Genomic DNA, 21,885 nt, shown 5'->3' on the forward strand with positions numbered 1-21,885 from the left:
AACCATACTATAAATAAAAATACTAATAACGAACAAGATAAATGCAACTGTAGACACCGCCCCTTTGCCCACTTCAAAATAAATGTCTAACCAAAAGCGTAGTTTACCAGGCCACAATATTTGCGAAAGAAACCCCGAATAACAAGAAATATTACGTAGCTATGACTTCCTTAGATTTCAAAACTCGATACTATGACCACAAATGTACATTCAACAATAAAAAGCACCGTATCAAAACAACACTAGCGAAAAAATACTGGGAACTTAAGGAAAGCGGACATTCGCCGGTAGTCGAATGGAAAATAATAAGACAAGCTATCGCGTGTAGGGACCTAGACGACCCATGTAGATTATGCTTTCATGAAAAATTTGCTATCCTGTACTTTAAAGAACCCCAACATCTATTAAACTGTAGAAGAGAAATAGTAAACAACTTTATTCACAAGATAAAATTTAATCTAGGATAGCGATACAAAATAGTTTTAAAACTAACAAAAACAGTAGAAAATAAACAAATAAGTAAATTAAATAAACATGAATATACATAAACGATCACACATATATGTATATATATATGTATATATATATGTGTACATATATATATATATTTATATATAAACTAACATTGATAAAAAGAACCCCAAAAAACACTAATCAAGATTTAAAACAGATCAAGAAGCTAAATATCCAAGCTAAATAGAGAACACACAAAGGAACAGGTCAACCAGAGGTCAAATAGGTCTTTGTCCGATAAATGCATTATCATTGGCTGATAGGAAGGGCGCGGTGGATACTAGAAAGCTGATTGGCTAACTAAAATTTCAATAGAAGATGCGCTTATAAAAACGACAAACACCCACAGAATTCGCGCATAAGCCTGAAGAATCCTAGAGTGGATGAAACGCGGAATATTTAGTGTAGCTTAATCGCCATATACATTTTTTAACTTACTATATATATATATATATATATATATATATATATATAGGTTTCTTTGTGAGGAAAATGTCTTTGTGCAGTTTAGATAGTGTTTCAATGATATTTCCGCATTGTCAATCCTGGAAATTGAAATGAGCTATCCTTCATCGATGGTGCAGGTATATTCTGTGTCTTTTTGTGCATGGAAGAAACGAGTAAAGAAAATGGTTATGTAGACAAGTCAAAGCATCGGGTGGAGAATGAGGTTATGTCTTTACAGAGACGATTAGAAAAGTCAAAAGCTGATGGGAAATAGGCCAAAAGAGTTGAGTAGGGTTTAGAGATTGTGAGTGGCGAATGGAGTGGCTATGGAGTGGCGAATGGAGTGTCAGTGGCGAATGGAGGCTATAGTTTAGTTCTGTTTTAGTTATGGGAAGGGGATAGATATTGAAACTTTAAGGCCGTTTTTTATGCATAGATGTCTTTTGTAGTAACCGAGATATTTTTTATTAATTTGATTAAGTATATCTCTGGTTTGAGTGTGTTAGAAGCATTTTTAATTATTATATGAGTTTATACTTGTTTACTGTGATAATAAGGTTGAAATTAACGTGTTCTATTTGAAGGGGGTGTTATCTTCTATATAGAGGGATACCGAGATTATATTTTCCTGTGTCAGAGTTGGGGTCGCTGGGATGGGGTTGGTCTATTGTAAATTTAAATGTTGGCTTTAATGGAGGAGGAGAAAGGGTCTTGATTAGTAAAAGTAGCCCAAAGATAGATGCAATGAGTTATTTTGAGTATATACTGTGAGTTTATAAGGAAGTTACGTTAGTTATGCATATTAAGAAGAGTGAGAATAAAAATGGTTGCCGGATAGATTTAATCTGACAGGCGGAATGATGGATTTTGGTATGGTCTGATAGTGCAATAGGTTATATTTCTATTTTGTATCTAAAGAATAGTCCTTGTTATGGAGAGAATTGCTTGCCAGGTGCTGGGTGCCAGGCTTCGCATCTGAGAGAGGTTAATTAACTGTCTTCTGTATTGGGGTAAGTTGCAATTTGGGAGGCAGGTTAGGCTTAAACGAGAATGTTGACCTTAGGGTATAGACATTAGTCCTGGTTTGGGGGTGGTTTATCTTCCGTTTTTAAATTTAAATATGCATATATATATATATATATATATATATATATATATATATATATATATATATATATATGAAAAGGTTTGAAAGGAAAAACATTAAATACTATAAGAAAAGTTAAACCCAGAGATTAACCAATTTCGAACTAAAGATTAATCGGTTTCGTTCTTTAAAAAAGGTGAATTGCTTTCTCAAGATGGCCATTAATCTTAATATCTCGTTTGATATCTCTTTTTGTTTTATTGATTTTTATTCTATTTATAATATATTCTCTCTTCGCGGAATTTTATTTTATAATATATGTTTTATTTTATCACCATATGTTGCATGTATGTGTATGTATATATATATATATATATATATATATATATATATATATATATATATATATATATATATAAATGAAGAATTTGAAAAAGCTTTAAAAGTCGAATGTAATGTTAAAATCATTTATTTAATTTTTGGGCTAATATTTCGATAATAAATAGCCTTATCAAGGTAGGAAGTCTGACCCGTAAGTTTTTTGTTTTCTTTTCATTTTGGTTTTATGGTGCAGGCAATATATATATATATATATATATATATATATATATATATATATATATATATATATATAAATATATATATATATATATATATATATATATATATATATATATATATATATATATATGCTAGCATGTATGCCCGGCGTTGCTCGAGTGTTTGCGTGTGTGTGTTGAAAAAAAAAAAAGTGGTTGTGGGAAGGCAGGCTCGAACCCGTACCGCGAAGGAAGAAAAGAACGGGGAAAAAGTGATGTCTTTGCTGTTACGCCCACCGCCAAACCAGAATTGATGTAGGTTTAAATTAAGGCTAGACAATCGAAAAGAGTTGTGTAAAGAAATGTACACAGACAGACACACAGACAGACAGACACTTTCACTTTTATAGATATACTAGCATAAGTGCCCGGCGTTGCCCGGGTTTTTGAAGGTGTGTGTTGAGCAAAAAAAAAAGTGGCAACTGGGCACTGATTTACAGGGAAGGGTCGCTTTTTTCGCCCATATTTTCGAAAGTCTTCCCCTTTAGTAGGAACCCGTACCGCAATGGAGGCAAAGAACGGGGAAAAACTGATGTCATTGCTGTTACGACTACCGCCAAAACCAGAAGTGACGTAGGTTTAAATTAAGGCTAGACAATCAAAAAAGGGAAAGACTGTCGAAAATATCGGCGAAAAAAGCGACCCCTCCTTGTAGAAAAGTGTCCAGTCCAGTGTGAAGAAATTAATGTTTTTAGCCATTTTTTTGGTATTTGTCGTCTAAACGGACGAACTTCAAAAAATACTGCTCTTGTGAAAATCTGTCGCCTCTGTCGAAAGTTTTAGGCAGATATGCAAACATACATACACCCAATTATATATTAGTAGCTCAAATTTTCGACCCACACTGATTAAAAAGCTTGCCATATCTCTGAATACCATTTATGTAAAATTTCAAATGTTTAGACCAGACATTTCTGAGTAATTTGGTAGAGACCGCAGAGGTCAATTTTTTAAAAACTTTGACCCCTATTATGACGCCTTCAAATTTATTGTTTTGGGCTCAAATAAAGTTATTAAGTTAGATCCATGTCCAAGGAACATATCTAAAATTTCAAGTGTTTAGACCCAAAGTTGGCGGAAGCGTTTGGTATAGTTGTCAAAGGTAAAATCGTGTAACTTTAACGCCTTACCAGCCAAATTTCTGGTTGAAAACGGATTACAAAGATTTTCCAAATCTCAATACCCTGTATATCAAATTTCGAGTCTCTAGACTGAAAATTGACAGAGTTTTTGTGTGGGGAAATGTACAGAGACAGACACACACACACACACACACACACACACACGCGCGCGCGCAGACAAACAGACAGGCACTTTCACTTTTATAGATATACTAGCATGGGTGCCAGGCGTGGCCCGGGTGTTTGGAGGTGTGTGATGAGCAACAAAAAGTTGTAGTAGTAAGGCAGGCTCGAACCCGTACCACGAAGGAGGAAAAGAAGGGGAGAAACGTGACGTCTTTGCTGTTACGACCACCATCAAACCGGAAGTGACGTAGCTTTTAATTAAGGCTAGACAATCGAAAAGAGGGGATGACTTTCGAAAATATCGGCGAAAAAAAGCGACCCTTCCCTGTAAAAAAGTATCCAGTTGAGAGTGAAGAAATTAATGTTTTTAGCCAATTTTTTGGTATTTATCATCTGAAGGGTCGAGCTTCAAAACGATACTGATCTTTTGAAAATCCGTCGCCTCTGTCGAAAGTTTTAGGCAGACATGCAAACATACATACATTTATATAGTAGTAGCTCAAATTTTTTACCCAAACCGATTAAAAAGCTTGCCATATCTCTGAATACTCGTTTCTGTAAAATTTCAAATGTTTAGACCAGAAATTGTCTGAGTAATTTGGTAGAGACCGCAGAAGTTAATTTTTTTCAACTTTAATCCCTGTTATTACCCCTTAACATTTACTGTTTTGGGCTCAAATAAAGTTATTAAGTTAGATCCCTGTCTAAGGAACCTATATCGAAAATTTCAAGTGCTTATACCCAAAATTGGCGGGGGCGTTTGGTATAGTTATCAAAGGTAAAATCGTTGAACTTTAACGCCTTACCAGCCAAATTTCTGTCCGAAAACGGATTACAATGATTTTCCCAAATCTCAATACAGTGTATATCAATTTTTGAGTCTGTAGACTGAAAATTGATAGATTTATTTTGTAGGGAAATGTACACAGGCAGACACACCCTTTCACTTTTATAGATATATAGATGTGTGTGTGTGTGTGTGTGTGTGTGTGTGTGTGTGTGTGTGTAATGCGTAATGTATTTCTATGCCTGATACGTTTGTCAAGTTCGTTTTTTTTTTGTGAAATTGTATGTCCCTCTCATACTAAGTTTCTCCATACTTCAGGTATAAGTGTCACACACAGAGGGGAAGTGTTAGACCTGATGCCGTCTCGAAACGCCTCTCAAATGCCTGGAATTCAGTTCATCTCAGGACTTAATAACCACACTCCAGCTATATATCTAACAGGTAGGTAAGCACAAATATCTCATCCTCTTTCTATCATTATCTTCTCTTTCTTTCTCTTTTTCTTTCTTTCTTCCTTTGCTGCCCTCTTTCTGTATCACTTTCAGCCTGTCTCTTTTCATTGTATGTATGTCTTTTTGTATGCTAGCTAAAGATCTTTACGTTATTAGACCTCTGAACTTTAAATTTTTTTCGGATTTATCTTTTACCTACAATTTGTCGTAATGATTAGGGGGGTATTTTCTTATAAATGTGGTCCAAGTAATTAAATCCTTCTTAAGTAAGAGAAAAGTCCAAGTTGTCCTCGACGGTCGTACATCTAAACAATATGACATAAATGCAGGAGTACCTCAGGGGTCTATTCTTGGACCTCTATTATTCCTGATATTCATAAATGACCTCGCTGATAAAATTGTTTTGGAGATGGGTATATTTGCCGATGACATCACTCTCTATAACAGATATGAGGGGAAAACAAATGAACACATACCCAAGGAAATGGCAGAAACACTAGAGGATGACCTCCAATCTGTAGTGGAATGGGGACAAAAATGGGTGGTCACATTCAATGCTGCTAAGATTAAGCTTGTTTCCTTCAATAACTACAAGAAACCTTCTCTACCACTAATAGCAATGGCCAAGAACACATTGCCTGAAAGTACTTCTTTAAAACCCCTCGGCCTAACGTTTACAGGGAATATGAACAGGAATAGATACATTGAGAGCATTGCCAAGGCTGCTGCAAGGAAGGTTGGCTCCCTTTACCGTGCTAGAAAACTACTTACGCCTGAAAGTATCCTCTACCTCTATAAGGCCACCATTCGCCCATGTATGGAGTACTGTTGTCACATCTGGGCTGGTGCATCTGCTGCTTGATTCTCGCTCCTGGACAGGGTTCAAAAGAGAGTCGCCAACCTGATAGATCCTGAACTGTCATCTAGGTTCAGCCTCTGTCTCATCGACGAGATGTTGCATTCCTCTGCCTGTTCTATAAATACTTTAATGGTGAATGCTCTGGCGAACTGCAAACATTTGTACCTCCTCTACGTAACTACACCCGACAAACCCGACAAGCTAGTAAGTCTCAACCCTTTTACAGTAGAGATCCCTGGGTGCCAGAAAGCCTTTTACTCCAATAGTTTCTTCCCTAGAACTGCAGGTCTTTGGAACTCCCTTCCGGGATTCTGCTTTCCCAACTGTACTGATATGCAGAAATTCAAGTGTAATGTGAACAAACATCTTTCTACTCATTTCCCTTCATAATGCCCCTGCAAATTAAGTCCTTGGTAGTAGCCCCCTGCTTCAAAGTGGCACTGTGCCTTGTTTGGGGTGAAAATTGAATAAAACAAGTCATTAAATTAACCATTCAATACTGTTTCCTTTGATATTTAAGATCGGGGCACATTTAATTATAGGACTTCTAAACTTCCTATAAGACATTACTCGTGTATTTTAGTATAACTTTTGCTATAATAAAATACTTCGTATTTCTTAGCTATTTTAAATTATTGCTTGGATTAGAATTAGCTTATTTTCTGACTGAATTGATGCAATTTCCATATCAATTACATTTAAGTCCTAAGAAAATATCTAAACTATTAATATCAACACATTTAGACAACTACGCATCAAGTAAAACATATGTTACCCGTAATATCGTTCGTTTTAAACTTATATCACAGGTAACATAATTTCATTTTTGCATTATAAATCTTTTTTTTTTCGGACATGCAAATTTATGCATTTTCTCGAGGTTGCCGGTGTACTTTCCTTGTATGGTATCTTGGCGTTGCGTGCTATGTCTGTTGCTCTGTGTATATTCCGTTTTATTTCAATTAGAATTACCTTTCTAACCCATATCTGTGTACGTGTTTTCCTTAATGACCCTTCCGGGCCGCAACAAGTTGGCGACGAGGAACTTGAATTCACAAAGGGGATACTCACAATAACTTGGCGAGGAATGATTCAAACTCAAAAAGGACCATGAGTAAAAAATATTTTAAAAAAAGATAAAAGTATTCAAGTAGTTACACACTAAAGTTATCAGACAACAGAGTAGTTACACACTAAAGTTATCAGACAACAGAGTAGTTACACACTAAAGTTATCAGACAACAAAGTAGTTACACACTAAAGTTATCAGACAACAGAGTAGTTACACACTAAAGTTATCAGACAACAAAGTAGTTACACACTAAAGTTATCAGACAACAGAATAGCATTTTCTACGAAAATTTTTTTTTTCAACTGGGGCTATAGAAATACCATTAAACTTTTCAAGTAACGACAGAAAAATCGTTTTGTCGAACACCACAAAAAATTCTCAAAGCTGTAATTGAAGATATTTCTATTTTAAAACTAAAGAAAATAACGCAATTTTTTCTCAATTAAATAGCTTTTTTGTTCAGAGATAAACGTAAACTCTGATTAGTAACATTACAGTGGTTTATCTCAAGTAAGTTTTGCTCGTGAGAAAAAGATATACACAATAGACGACTTTCAAGAGAGTATTCTAAAGAAAGGATGTCGCAAAAACGACAGCAACAATAGCAACAGAAACTCATAAAGCAACAGATGCTTCAACATCAGAAAGCTAAAATAGACACAGAATTCCGAGTTCAGGCGACAGAAAACTGAAGAAAGGTTGATTCAACAGCAACAAGAAGTACAAAAACTGCAAAAAGATGGAAAAATGGTTAAAAAAAAAACAGGAATTACTTCTCAAACGTTTGCCTAATAAATCAACCAGAAGCAATAACACACGCAAAACACGATATGGAACACTATTTATATATTTACCAAAGTTTCTGGCCAAATGTTTGATGCTTTCTTTAGAAGGTATGAAGACCTTTTCAACGTCGATTGCGAAGATTGGCCTGATACGACAAAAATTCGCCTGCTTTTAGGGAAGCTAGCTTCGTAGGCTATATTTTACCTAAAACTTATAAAACGGTAACTAATAAGTCAATAACAGATTTTTTCCATCCCAGCACATCAGTATTTCGTAAACGACGAACATGTTTTAAATTGGTTATGAAAGACGACGAGTATTATTTCGCAGCCGCTTCTGTCGTAAGCAAGCATTGTAACGATTTCAGACTAGCTTCTGTCGTAAGCAAGCATTGTAACGATTTCAGACTAGCTTCTGTCGTAAGCAAGCATTGTAACGATTTCAGACTAGCTTCTGTCGTAAGCAAGCATTGTAACGATTTCAGACTAGCTTCTGTCGTAAGCAAGCATTGTAACGATTTCAGACTAGCTTCTGTCGTAAGCAAGCATTGTAACGATTTCAGACTAGCTTCTGTCGTAAGCAAGCATTGTAACGATTTCAGACTAGCAAAATTATTGCCAGATGATTTTCAATATCTATCATTTTGTTCAAGGGCTAGTGTCAGAAAAAAATACTGAGATTAGACGGAGAGTACTAGCGAGACTCGAAAACGAACCCAATCTCACTTTACAGAGACTTGCGGAAGATTGGCAAGGATTTATAAGCGCGAGAAGCGATTCTTGAAACATAAAGCGATCAGGTGTTGTATACGTCAGGAAAATAAAGTATATCTCTTAAATGGCTCCTCCAAAAATAGCGAAATACGAATATGTCCGGCTACATTTTAAGTATAAAACAACAGAATTACTTTCCGAAAAAGAAAAAAATAAACAGGCTACCCATATTATCAAAATTAGCTTACTATACATAAACAAAGGACATTACCTCCAAGCTATTAACTGATGCGGAGAATTACACTGGATATAAGTGCCTGTTTTGGAATAAAACTTGGACAAATTTTAGCTAGCGTGGTCACAAAATATCGCATTGACATAACAAAACAAATAGAATCAGGCAGACAAAATTTAACCAAAGGTCAAAAATTTACGCAAATACATAATAGTGAAGAGATTTAATAATAAAAATTTGAAATTACAGTTGGACACTAGGTCGATTCTTTCAATTATTTACATACGTGGATGTAACTTAACAAATCGACTTTGCAGAAAAAAACTAAAATCACTACAAATTGTGATAGACAGTAAAATTAATATTATTGGAGACTTATATTTACCAGTTAGTTTGAGCTGGACTATTAAAAAATCAAAGTTTATGTTCTTAAAAAAATGAAAAACTATTCGGGTTTAACTGACTCAGCGGTTTGAAATTTTGACGTTTGCATCAGAAAATCTGTAAGTTGAAAAAAGTCAAGGAAACGAAAACGTGCCATAGGAAATCCCCCCGAAATCAAACAAACAACAAATTAATTGCATGAAGCTAATCATGAAAGACAGTAAAAAATAATAACCTACATGATTTGAAAATATGTCCAGAAAGAACGAAACAACAAATAAAAAGTCCGCAAAAAATAGAAGTTGCATAAAAATGTTTTGTTAAAACATAAACCAAAAGCGGCAGGAGCGTTAGGATAAACGCAAGCCCCAATATTAACTTAAGCCGTAAGGAGGATTGACGAATACGAAATTGGTTCTGACTATACCAGTTTCTAACATTTCAGTCTCTACGAAATACCAAATTAACTGAACTCGTGCAACGGAATTGGAATGCCAATCAGAAACGAATTAACGATATTACTACAAAATATGAATGCATGATATTATAAAACAATATGAATGAATGGTTTTACTACACAATACGAATGAATGATATTACTAAACAATACGCATAATTGGTATTACTAAACAATACAAACGAATGATATTATTAAACATTCCTATTGAATGATATTACTAAACAATACGAATGAACGTTATAAACATACAATATGAATGAATGGCATTACCAAACAATAAGAATTAATGATATTACTACACAGTACGAATGAATGGCATTACTAAACAATATGAATTAATGATATTACTAAACAATATGAATGAATGATATTACTAAGCAATACAAATTAATTATATTACTAAACAATACGAATGAATGATATTACTAAACAATATGAATTAATGATATTACTAAAGGATACGAATGAATGGCATTACAAAACAATACGAATGAATGGTATTACTAAACAATAAGAATGAATGATATTATTAAACAATACGAATGGAATGGAATTACTAAACAATATGAATCAATGATATTACTATACAATAAGACTGAATCATATTACTAAACATTATGAATGAATGGTATTACTAAACAATAATGATGAATGATATTATTAAACAATACAAATGAATGGTATTACAAAACAATACAAATGAATGATATAACTAAAAAATATGAATGAATGATATTACTAAACAATACGAATGAATGATATTAATAAGCAATACAAATGAATGATATTACTAAACAATACGATTGCATTATATTACTACACAATGCGAATGAATGGTATTACTAAACAATGTGAATGAATGGTATTACTAAACAATATGAATGAATTATATTACTAAACAATAAGAATGAATGATATTACTAAACAATACGAATAGAATGGAATTACTAAACAATGTTAATCAATGATATTACTTAGCAATGTGACTGACTCATATTACTAAACAATATGAATGAATGGTATTACGGAACAATAATGATGAATGGTATTACTAAACAATACGAATGACTGATATTACTAAAAATACAAATGAATGGTATTACAAAACAATACGAATGAATGATATAACTAAAAAATATGAATGAATGATATTACTATACAATACGATTGCATTATATTACTACACAATACGAATGGATGCTATTACTAAACAATGTGAATGAATGATAGTACTAAACAATATGAATGAATGGTATTACTAAACAATATAAATGAATGATATTACCAAACAATATGAATGAATGATATTACTAAACAAGGTGAATGAGATATATTACTAAATAATATGAATGAAGGGTATGGCTAAACAATATGAATGAATGATATTACGAAAAAATGTGAATGAATAATATTACTAAACAATATGAATGAATGGTATTATTAAACAATGTGAATGAATGATATTACTAAACAATATGAATGAATGATATTATTAACGATATAAATGAATGGTATTACTAAAGAATATGAATGAATTATATTACTAAACAATATGAATGATATTACTAAACAATACAAATTAATGCTATTACTAAACAATATGGATGAATGGTATTACTAAAAAATACGACTGAATGATATTACTAAAAAATATGAATGAATGATATTACTAAAAAATATGAATGAATAGTGTTACTAAACAATACGAATGAATGATATTACTAAGCAATATGAATTATTCATATTACTTAACAATATGAATGATCGATATTACTAAAATATTCAAATGAATGATATTACTACACAATATTTATGAATAGCATTATTAAACAATACGAAGGAATAATATTACTAAACAATATCAATGAATGATATTACTAAACAATATGAATGAATTATATTACTAAATTATACGAATGAATGATATTACGAAACAATGTGAATCAATGATATTACAAATCAATACGGATGAATGGTATTACTAAATTATATGAATGAATGATATTACTTAACAATGCGAATGAATTATATTACTAAACAATGTCAATGAATAATATTACTAACCAATACGAATGAATGGTATTACTAAACCATATGAATGAATGATATTACTTAACAATGTGAATTAATTATATTACTTAACAATGTCAATGAATAATATTACAAATAAATACGAATGAATAATATTACTATCCAATAGGAATGAATGATATTACTAAACAATACGAATGAATGGCATTAGTAAACAATATAAATAAATTATATTACGAAACAATGTGAATGAATAATATTCCAACAAAATACGAATGAACGATATTACTAAACAATACGAATGAATGATATTACCAAACAATGTGAATGAATTATATTACTAAACAATATGAATGAGATATATTACTAAACAATACGAATGAATGGTATTTGTAAACAATATAAATAAATGACATTACTAAACAATGTGAATGAATGGTATTACTAAACAATACTAATGAATGTTTTTTCTAAAAAAATATGAATGAATGGTATTACTAAACAATATGAATGAACGATATTACTAAATAATATGAATAATTGATATTACAAAACAATATGAATAAATCACATTGACAAACAATATGAATTAATGATATTACTAACAAATATGAATGAATGATATTACTAAACAATATGACTGAATGATATTACTAAACAATATGAATGAATGGTATTACTAAACAATATGAATGAATGATATTACTAACAAATGTGAATGAATGATATTACTAAACAATATGAATGACTGATATTACTAAACAATATGAATGAATTATAAACTATATGAATTACTGATATTACTAAACACTAGGAATGAATGAGATTACTAAACAATATGAATGAATTATAATACTAAGCAATACGAATGAATGATATTACGAAAAAATGTGAATGAATGATATTACTAAACAATATGAATTAATGATATTACTAAACAATATGAATGAATGGTATTACTCAAAAATACGAATTAATGGTATTATTAAACAATACGAATGAATTGTGTTACTAAACAATACGAATGAACGATATTACTAAACAATACGAATGAATTGTATTACTGAACAATATGAATTAATGATATTACTAAACAATATGAATTAATGATATTACTAAACAATACGAATGAATGGTATTACTAAAAAATACGAATAAATGGTATTATTAAACAATACGAATGAATAGTGTTACTAAAAATATAAATGAATGATTTTACAAAACAGTACGAATGAATGGTATTACTAAACCATATGAATTAATGGTATTTCTAAACAATACGAATGAATTGTATTACTAAACAATATGAATTAACTATATGACTAAACAATACGAATGAATTGTATTACTAAACAATCCTAATGAATGATGGTATTAAACAATACGAATGAACAATATTACTAAACAATATTAATAAATAATATTACTAAACAATACGAATGAATGATATTACTAAACAATACGAATGAACGATATTACTAAACAATATGAATTAATGATATTACTAAACAATACGAATGAATAATATTACTAAACAATACGAATGAATAGTATAACTAATCAATGTGAATGAATGATATTACTAAACACTACCAATGATTAGTATTACTAAACAATACGAATGAATGATATTACTGAACAATATGAATTAATAATATTACTTAACAATACGAATGAATGATATTACTAAACAATATGAATGAATTATATTACTAAACAATACTAATGAATAGTATTACTAAACAATATGAATGAATGATATTACTAAACAATACAAATTAATGATATTACTTAACAATATGAATGAATGATATTACTAAACAATATGAATGATTGGTATTACTAAACCATATGAATGAATGGTATTTCTAAACAATACGAATTAATAGTATTACTAAAGAATATGAATGAATGATATTACTAAACAATATGAATGAATGATATTACTAAACTATACGAATTAATGATATTACTTTAAAATGCGAATGAATGGTATTACTAAACAATACGAATGAGTGGTATTACTAAAAAGTACGAAGGAATGATATTATTAAACAATACGAAGGAATGATATTATTAAACAATGTGAATGAATGATATTAATAAACAATACTAATGAATGATATTAATAAACAATACCAATGAATGATATTACTAAACAATATGAATGATATTACCAAACACTACGAGTGAATGGTATCACTAAACAATACGAATGAATAGTATTACTAAACAATATGAATGAATGGTATTACTAAACCATATGAATGAATGGTATTACTAAACAGTACGAATGAATAGTATTACTAAAGAATATGAATGAATGTTATTATTTAACGATACGAATGAATTATATTTTAAACAATATGAATTAATGAATTTACTAAACAATACGAATGAATAGTATTACTAAACAATACGAATTAATGATATTGCTAAACAATATGGATCAATCATATTACTAAACAACCCGAATGGATGGTATTACTAAACAATATGAATGAATCGTATTACTAAACAATACGAATGAATCGTATTACTAAACAATACGAATGAATGATATTACTAAACAATACGAATGAATGGTATTACCAAATAATATGAAGTGAATGATATTACTTTACAATATTAAGGAATGATATTACTAAACAAACGCAGACTGTAAATCAATTTGTAAATGATATTATGTATATCATACAAGGTACAAAACATACTGATTAAAACGACCAAAACCAATTAAAAAACGTCACTCAGATGACACTAAATAGACATTACAGGTAAATGAAGGGCCGATCGACGCTATTTTGGAGAATTTTAATCTCGAGTTACCATTACTAAAGCAACAACTGTTTTGAGAAAGAGAGAATTTAAGTATTTACTGACGATTGACCTTTAGCGGAAAAATATTAACAAGCTTTTTGCGGTACAAACAAACTTGGGAGAGGGCTTTGTGGAAACTCACCCATACACAAGAAATAAACTTTTTCGCACAGTATAGATCGGGGAGTGGCTTGTGTACTTTCCCAGTACGCCATTTTGGCATTACGTTTTACAACTGTTGCTCTCTGTATATTCTGTTTTGATTCAATACAAATTACCTTTCGAACCTATAACCCTACCCCTAACCCTAACCCTAGCCTTTTAAACCCATATCCGTGTCAGTGGTTTTATTCAGTAACCTTCCTGGGTTACAACAGTTTCATCATTTTAAGATTAAAGAATATGAATTTAATTCTTGAGATTAAAACTTTTTCGATGTTTTATATTTGTTTTTTCCTGAATAATTATGCAATCTATATTCTAGATTGTACGTACCTTATCACCTTTTACATGCATAAAACTGAGATTTTTCAATCAGTAAATATTATGGTGCTAAGGGGAAGAGTTTCGACATTATCGATTTTTGAATTAACTTTCTAATATCAAATTATGTATCTCAATCGAGCAAAACAATTCAAATTTGAATTTCAAAATGTCATTCGTTTCATTGAGTTGCAGAATATTTGACTCGCAATTATGTGAGTATAGTAATAAAAAAAACATAAAATATTTATACGTTTAAAATAGGATTAAATTTCTAAAATTTAAAAGTCTATACATAAAAGAAATCACACATTCGTTTAATTTTAATATTTTCTGGCAGTTTATAATTCTACTTTACTGGTTGCTTCATCTATATGCACTTTCCTTTTGATGCCGAGGAAACGCCATCTACAAATAATCCATCTCTTCAAAAAAGACTAAGGCAGGAAAAAACTGTCGAAAGACAGAGGTTGTTTATTCAACTCTATCCTCGTTCCAAATCACTGACCAGTGTGGTCGGGGAAAAGAGAGAGAAATCTATAATCGAATCGCTATTTAATCATATATAATCGTTTTTGTTTTTGTTTTTTTTTCAAACCGCATGTTTACATTACACTTCTCGTGCTTCCAATAAAATGACGATATCTCTTAGCCACCCTTTAATTAATGATGTGACATCACTACGTTTTTTTTACACGGTGATCACCACATATCAAGGCCGGAAGCCTCTAATCCCCACCATTGAGTAAAAACTAACGTCAAATTTAATAAGTTGGCCCCGATATTTGCACTTTCATTTTCTGTTATTTTCAAGTAATTTATCTATATACAAGTTGGTGTGCTCGCTCAATATTTAACAATTTAAAAAAATAGACAAACGAACGATTAATCTTATTATTAAATGTATTTAGTAAAAGCCGAGGAAAATAACCGAAAAATCGTGTGTAAAAAGCAGTTATAGTGATGACTATATTCATGTGTGTAAAATTTAACTCTAATGAACTGTTTAATTAGAAATCATGCATTCACACGTCGGATTATAATCTGGAGACTACTGCATAAGTTGCAATAATAATACGTCTGGAAACCAAGTAAACCTTAAAACAAATACAGGTCACCGCTATTGTTTCTGATCGAGAAAGGTTAGGGTTATCTTTGGAAAATGCGGGAAATTGGAAAACCCGTTGTAGACGTTTATTTCAGTCAATTAAATAATAATTAAAAGTATTAAACATAAAAAATGTATTTTAGTTGTAATTAACGTGAATTCCTATGACAAGTTTGACCGGCTAGTTTTTATTGTTAGCATAGATTTTCCCCCAAACCTTTTTGAATTCAGGTACTACAGCAGCAACCACACAAAGATGTAGAAATGAGCTTTTATTAAATATATAAACGTTAAATCTTTAGTCTAATTATAAGAAACTTGTTTGATTATGTGATGAGTTAAAAATGTTTTAAAAAGAGGGACAGCAAATTATTAACTGTCCCCTCTTCTCCCACTAAGACAAAATAATGCGATCTAAAATATAAGGAGGTAAAACATCCTTCGGTCTTGAACACTATGGAGGTGATGAGGATCCCCGCCGTCAATGTTGGCTGAATAGACAAATCATGGATTTGCACGGTGGGTCGCAAATGCCAGAGGTATAAATAAGAGCGCTGAGTGCAGCAACAGAATCGAGTTAGGGATATACTGGGTGTTTAGATTTTATGTCTTTCCCCTGTTTCCGGGTTTCTGTATCTTTCTACCTACAGTGTAAATACCTGTGATACCAGAGTTTTCTAGGATACCCTGTCAGCAGCAACTGCTACTAAGCTGGTTTAATCGATATCATATGATCACTTACATGTCGCGGTGTCAGACGTCCGTGAGGCGTAGGCGTGAATGACCTTTCTTGTGTTTGCTCAGTTTAAGTTCACTTTATATAAGGGTTTGCAAAAGTTCGTGTCGTATATAGCTATAAGATATGACCAAGCCATCGCAAACGTCGTTGACATAGAAAAGTGTACATGGAAAGTGGGTCTGCTTTGGCTAGCACGTTGTTATTTGTGAACCTGCCTTGCCAGCTTATACTAATAACTCTGCACAGGTATCTTATATGGCCAACATGGAGTTTCCTTTCCTGAGGAGCATATGTCACACAAGATTCACTGCCGTCTATCAAACTGCTAATAACACACAAATGATATACAAATGAAAAGTATACAAACGAATGATATACAAATGCATGATATATGAATGATTAATACACAAATGAATGTTATACAAATGCATGATATACAAATAAATGATATACAAATGAATGATATACAAATGCATGATATACAAATAAATGATATACAAATGAATGATATACAAATGCATGATATAAAAATAAATGATATACAAATGAATGATATGCAAATGATTGATACACAAACGAATGATATACAAATGCATGATATACGAATGAATCATGCACATATGAATGATATACAAATGCATGATATACAAATATATGATATAAAATGCATGATATACAAATGAATGATATACATATTAATGTTATACAAATGCATGAATGATATACAAATGAATGATACACAACTGCATTATATACAAATGAATGATATACAAATGAATAATATACAAACGCATGATATACAAATGAATTGTATACAAATGCATGGTACACAAATGAATAATATACAAATAAATGATATAAAAATGAATGATATACAAAGGAATTATATACTAATGCACGGTATACGAACAAATGATAAAACATGAATGATATACAAATGAATGATATACAAATGCATCATATACAAATGCATGATATACAAATAAATGATATACAAATGAATGATATAAAAATAAATGATATATAAATGAATTATATACAAATAGATGATATACAAATGAATGATTCACAAACGAATGATATAGATATGAATAATATACAAATGAATGATATACAAATTCATTATATACAAATGGATGATATACAAATGAATAATATACAAACAAATGATATACAATAAAATAATATACAAATGAATGATATACACACGTATGATATACCAATGAATGATATACAAACGAATGCTATACAAATGAATAGTATACAAATGAATAATATACAAATGAATGATATACAAATGAATGATTGACACATGGATTATGCACAAAGAAATTATATACAAATGCATGATATACAAATGCATGATATACAAAAAAACGATATCCAAATGCATGATATACAAATGCATGATATACAAATGCATGATATACAAATGACTGATATACAAAAGACTGATATACAAATGCATGATATACAAATGCATGATATACAAATACATTATATAAAAATGACTGATATACAAATGACTGATATACAAATGAATGATATACAAATGCATTATATACAAATACATGATATACAAATACATGATATACAAATGCATGATATACAAATGCATGATATACAAATGCATGATATACAAATGAATAATATACAAATGCATGATATACAAATACATGATATACAAATACATGATATACAAATACATGATATACAAATACATGATATACAAATACATGATATACAAAGGCATGTTATACAAATGCATGATATACAAATGAATGATATAAAATGAATGATATATAAACAAATGATGTACAAATAAATGATATAAAATGAATGATGTGCAAATGAATGATATACGAATGCATAATATACAAATGAATGATATACAAATGAATGATATACAAATTAATGAGATACAAATTAATGAAATACAAATGCATCATATAAAAATGAATGATATATAAATGAATGATTTCCAAATAGGATATGTACAAATGAATTATATACAAATGAAATTATATACAAATGCATGATATACATATGAATGATATACAAATGAAAGATATACAAATGAATGATATACAAATGAAAGATATACAAATGAATGATATACAAATGCATAATGTACAAATTAATGATATAAAAAGAGTTATCTTAATATTAATGATATACAAATGAATTATGTACAAATGAATTATATACAAATTAATTATATACAAATGAACGATATAGAAATGAATTATATACTAATGCATTTTATATAAATGAATGAGACAAAAATAAATGATACAAAAATCAATGATATACAAATTCATGATATACAAATGCAATATATACAAATTAATGATATACAAATGACTGATATACAAATGACTGATATACAAATGATTATACACAAATTATTGGTATAAAATGAATGATGTTCAAATGAATGATATACAGATTCATTATGTACAAATGAATGATATTAAAATGCATTATATACAAATGAATGATATACAAATGAATTTTATTCAAATGAATTATATACAAATGAATGTTGTAAAAATTAATGATACCCAAATGAATGATATTCAAATGAATGATATACACATGAATTATATACAAAAGAATTATATACAAATGAATGATATACAAATACATTATATAGAAATGAATGATACACAAATGAATTATTTATGAATTATCTACAGATTCATGATATTCAAATGAATTATATACAAATGAATGATATACAAGTTAATGATAGACAAATGTATGATATACGATAGCAATATATACAAATGAATGATATACAACTTAATGATATACAAATGAATATTGTACAAATGAATTATATTCAAATGAATTATTTACAAATTGGATATGTACAAATTAATTATATACAAATGAATGATATACAAATTAATGATATACAAATGAACTATGTACAAATGAATGATATACACAGGCATGATATACAAATGAATTATATACCAATTTATGATATACAAATGCATGATATACAGATAAATGTTATACAAATGAATGATATACAAAATAATGGTATAATAATGAATAATTTACAAATGAATGATATACAAATGCATGATATACAAATAGATGATAAATAAAGTAATGATATACAAATTTATCATATACAATGAATGATATAAGTCTGCAAGATATACCAATGAATGGTATAAAATGAATTTTATACAACTTTATTATATACAAAGGCGTGATATAAAAATAGATGATAAATAAAAATTAATGATATTCAAATGATTTATATATGAATGAATGATATACATATGCATGATATACAAATGAATGATATACAAATGAATGATATACAAATGTATTTTATACAAATGAATGATATACAACTGAATAATATACAAATGAGCGATATACCAATGAATGATATACAAATGAATGATATACAAATGTATGATATAAAATGCATGATATACAAATGCATTATACACTAATGAATGCTATACAAATGAATGATATAAAATGAATGATATACAAATGAATGATATACAAATAATTGGTATACAAATGAATTATATGCAAATTTAATGACATACAAATGAATGATATACAAATAAATAATATACAAATGCAAGATATACAAATGCATGACATACAAAGGAATTATATGCAAATGCATGCTACACAAATGAATGATATACAAATGATTAATATACTAATATACTAATGAATGATATAGAAATGCATGATATACAAATGAATGATGTACAAATGAATTATATACAAATGATAATATACAAATGAATGATATACAAATTAATGATATACAACTAAATGTTATACAATTGAATGATATACAAATGAATGATATACAAATGAATGATATAAAATGAATGATATACAAATGCATGATATACAAATGAATGATTTAGAAATGGAATATTGGCAAATGAATAATATACCAATGGATTCTATACAAATAAATGATATACAAATGCATGATATACAAATGAATAATATACAAATGAATGATATACAAATGAATAATATACAAATGAAATTATATACAAATGAATGATATACAAATGAATGATATACAAATGCATTATATAAAAATGAATGATATACAAATGAATGATATACAAATGAATGATATAATAATTCATGATATACAAATGAATAATATACAAATGAAATTATATACAAATGAATGATATACAAATGAATAATATACAAATGAATGATGTACACATGAATGATATACAAATGAATGATATACAAATTAATAATATACAAATGAAATTATATACAAATGAAATTATATACAAATGAATGATATACAAATGAATAATATAGAAATGAATGATATACAAATGAATAATATACAAATGAATAATATACAAATGAAATTATATACAAATGAATGATATACAAATGAATGATATAAAAATGAATGATATACAAATGAATGATATACAAATGAATGATATACAAATGAATAATATACAAATGAATGATATACAAATGAATGACATACAAAGGAATGACATACAAATCAATAATATACAAATGAATGATATAGAAATGAATGATATACAAATGAATAATATACAAATGAATGATATACAAATGAATGATATACAAATGAATGATATACAAATGAAAGTATATACAAATTAATGATATACAAATGAATAATATACAAATGAATGATATACAAATGAATAATATACAAATGAATTATATACAAATGAATGATATACAAATGAATGATATACACATGAATGATATACAAATGAATGATATACAAATAAATAATATACAAATGAAATTATATACAAATGAATGATATACAAATGAATGATATACAAATGAATAATATAGAAATGAATGATATAGAAATGAATAATATACAAATGAATAATATACAAATGAAATTATATACAAATGAATGATATACAAATGAATGATATACAAATGCATGGTATACAAATAGATGATATACAAGTTAATGATATACAAATGAATGATATACAAATGAATGATATACAAATGAATGACATACAAATCAATAATAT

At 29.1% G+C, this 21,885-nt stretch overlaps 1 protein-coding gene across 2 annotated transcripts in view; it reads left to right on the forward strand.

Annotated features, from left to right (window-relative positions):
• The window catches only part of LOC145248005 (protein kinase C-binding protein NELL2a-like), an 841,882-nt gene that overhangs the window by 543,894 nt on the left and 276,103 nt on the right, over positions 1–21,885 (forward strand). For both annotated transcript variants that reach the window (XM_080109694.1, XM_080109695.1), the window contains exon 2: positions 4,999–5,121. In XM_080109694.1, coding sequence (XP_079965820.1) covers positions 4,999–5,121 — 123 coding nt within the window. The remainder of the gene's footprint in view (positions 1–4,998; positions 5,122–21,885) is intronic.

Source organism: Euprymna scolopes, chromosome 26 (genome assembly GCF_053919585.1).
Source record: "Euprymna scolopes isolate OS-2025 chromosome 26, ASM5391958v1, whole genome shotgun sequence".
NCBI classification, from domain to species: Eukaryota; Metazoa; Mollusca; class Cephalopoda; order Sepiida; family Sepiolidae; genus Euprymna; species Euprymna scolopes.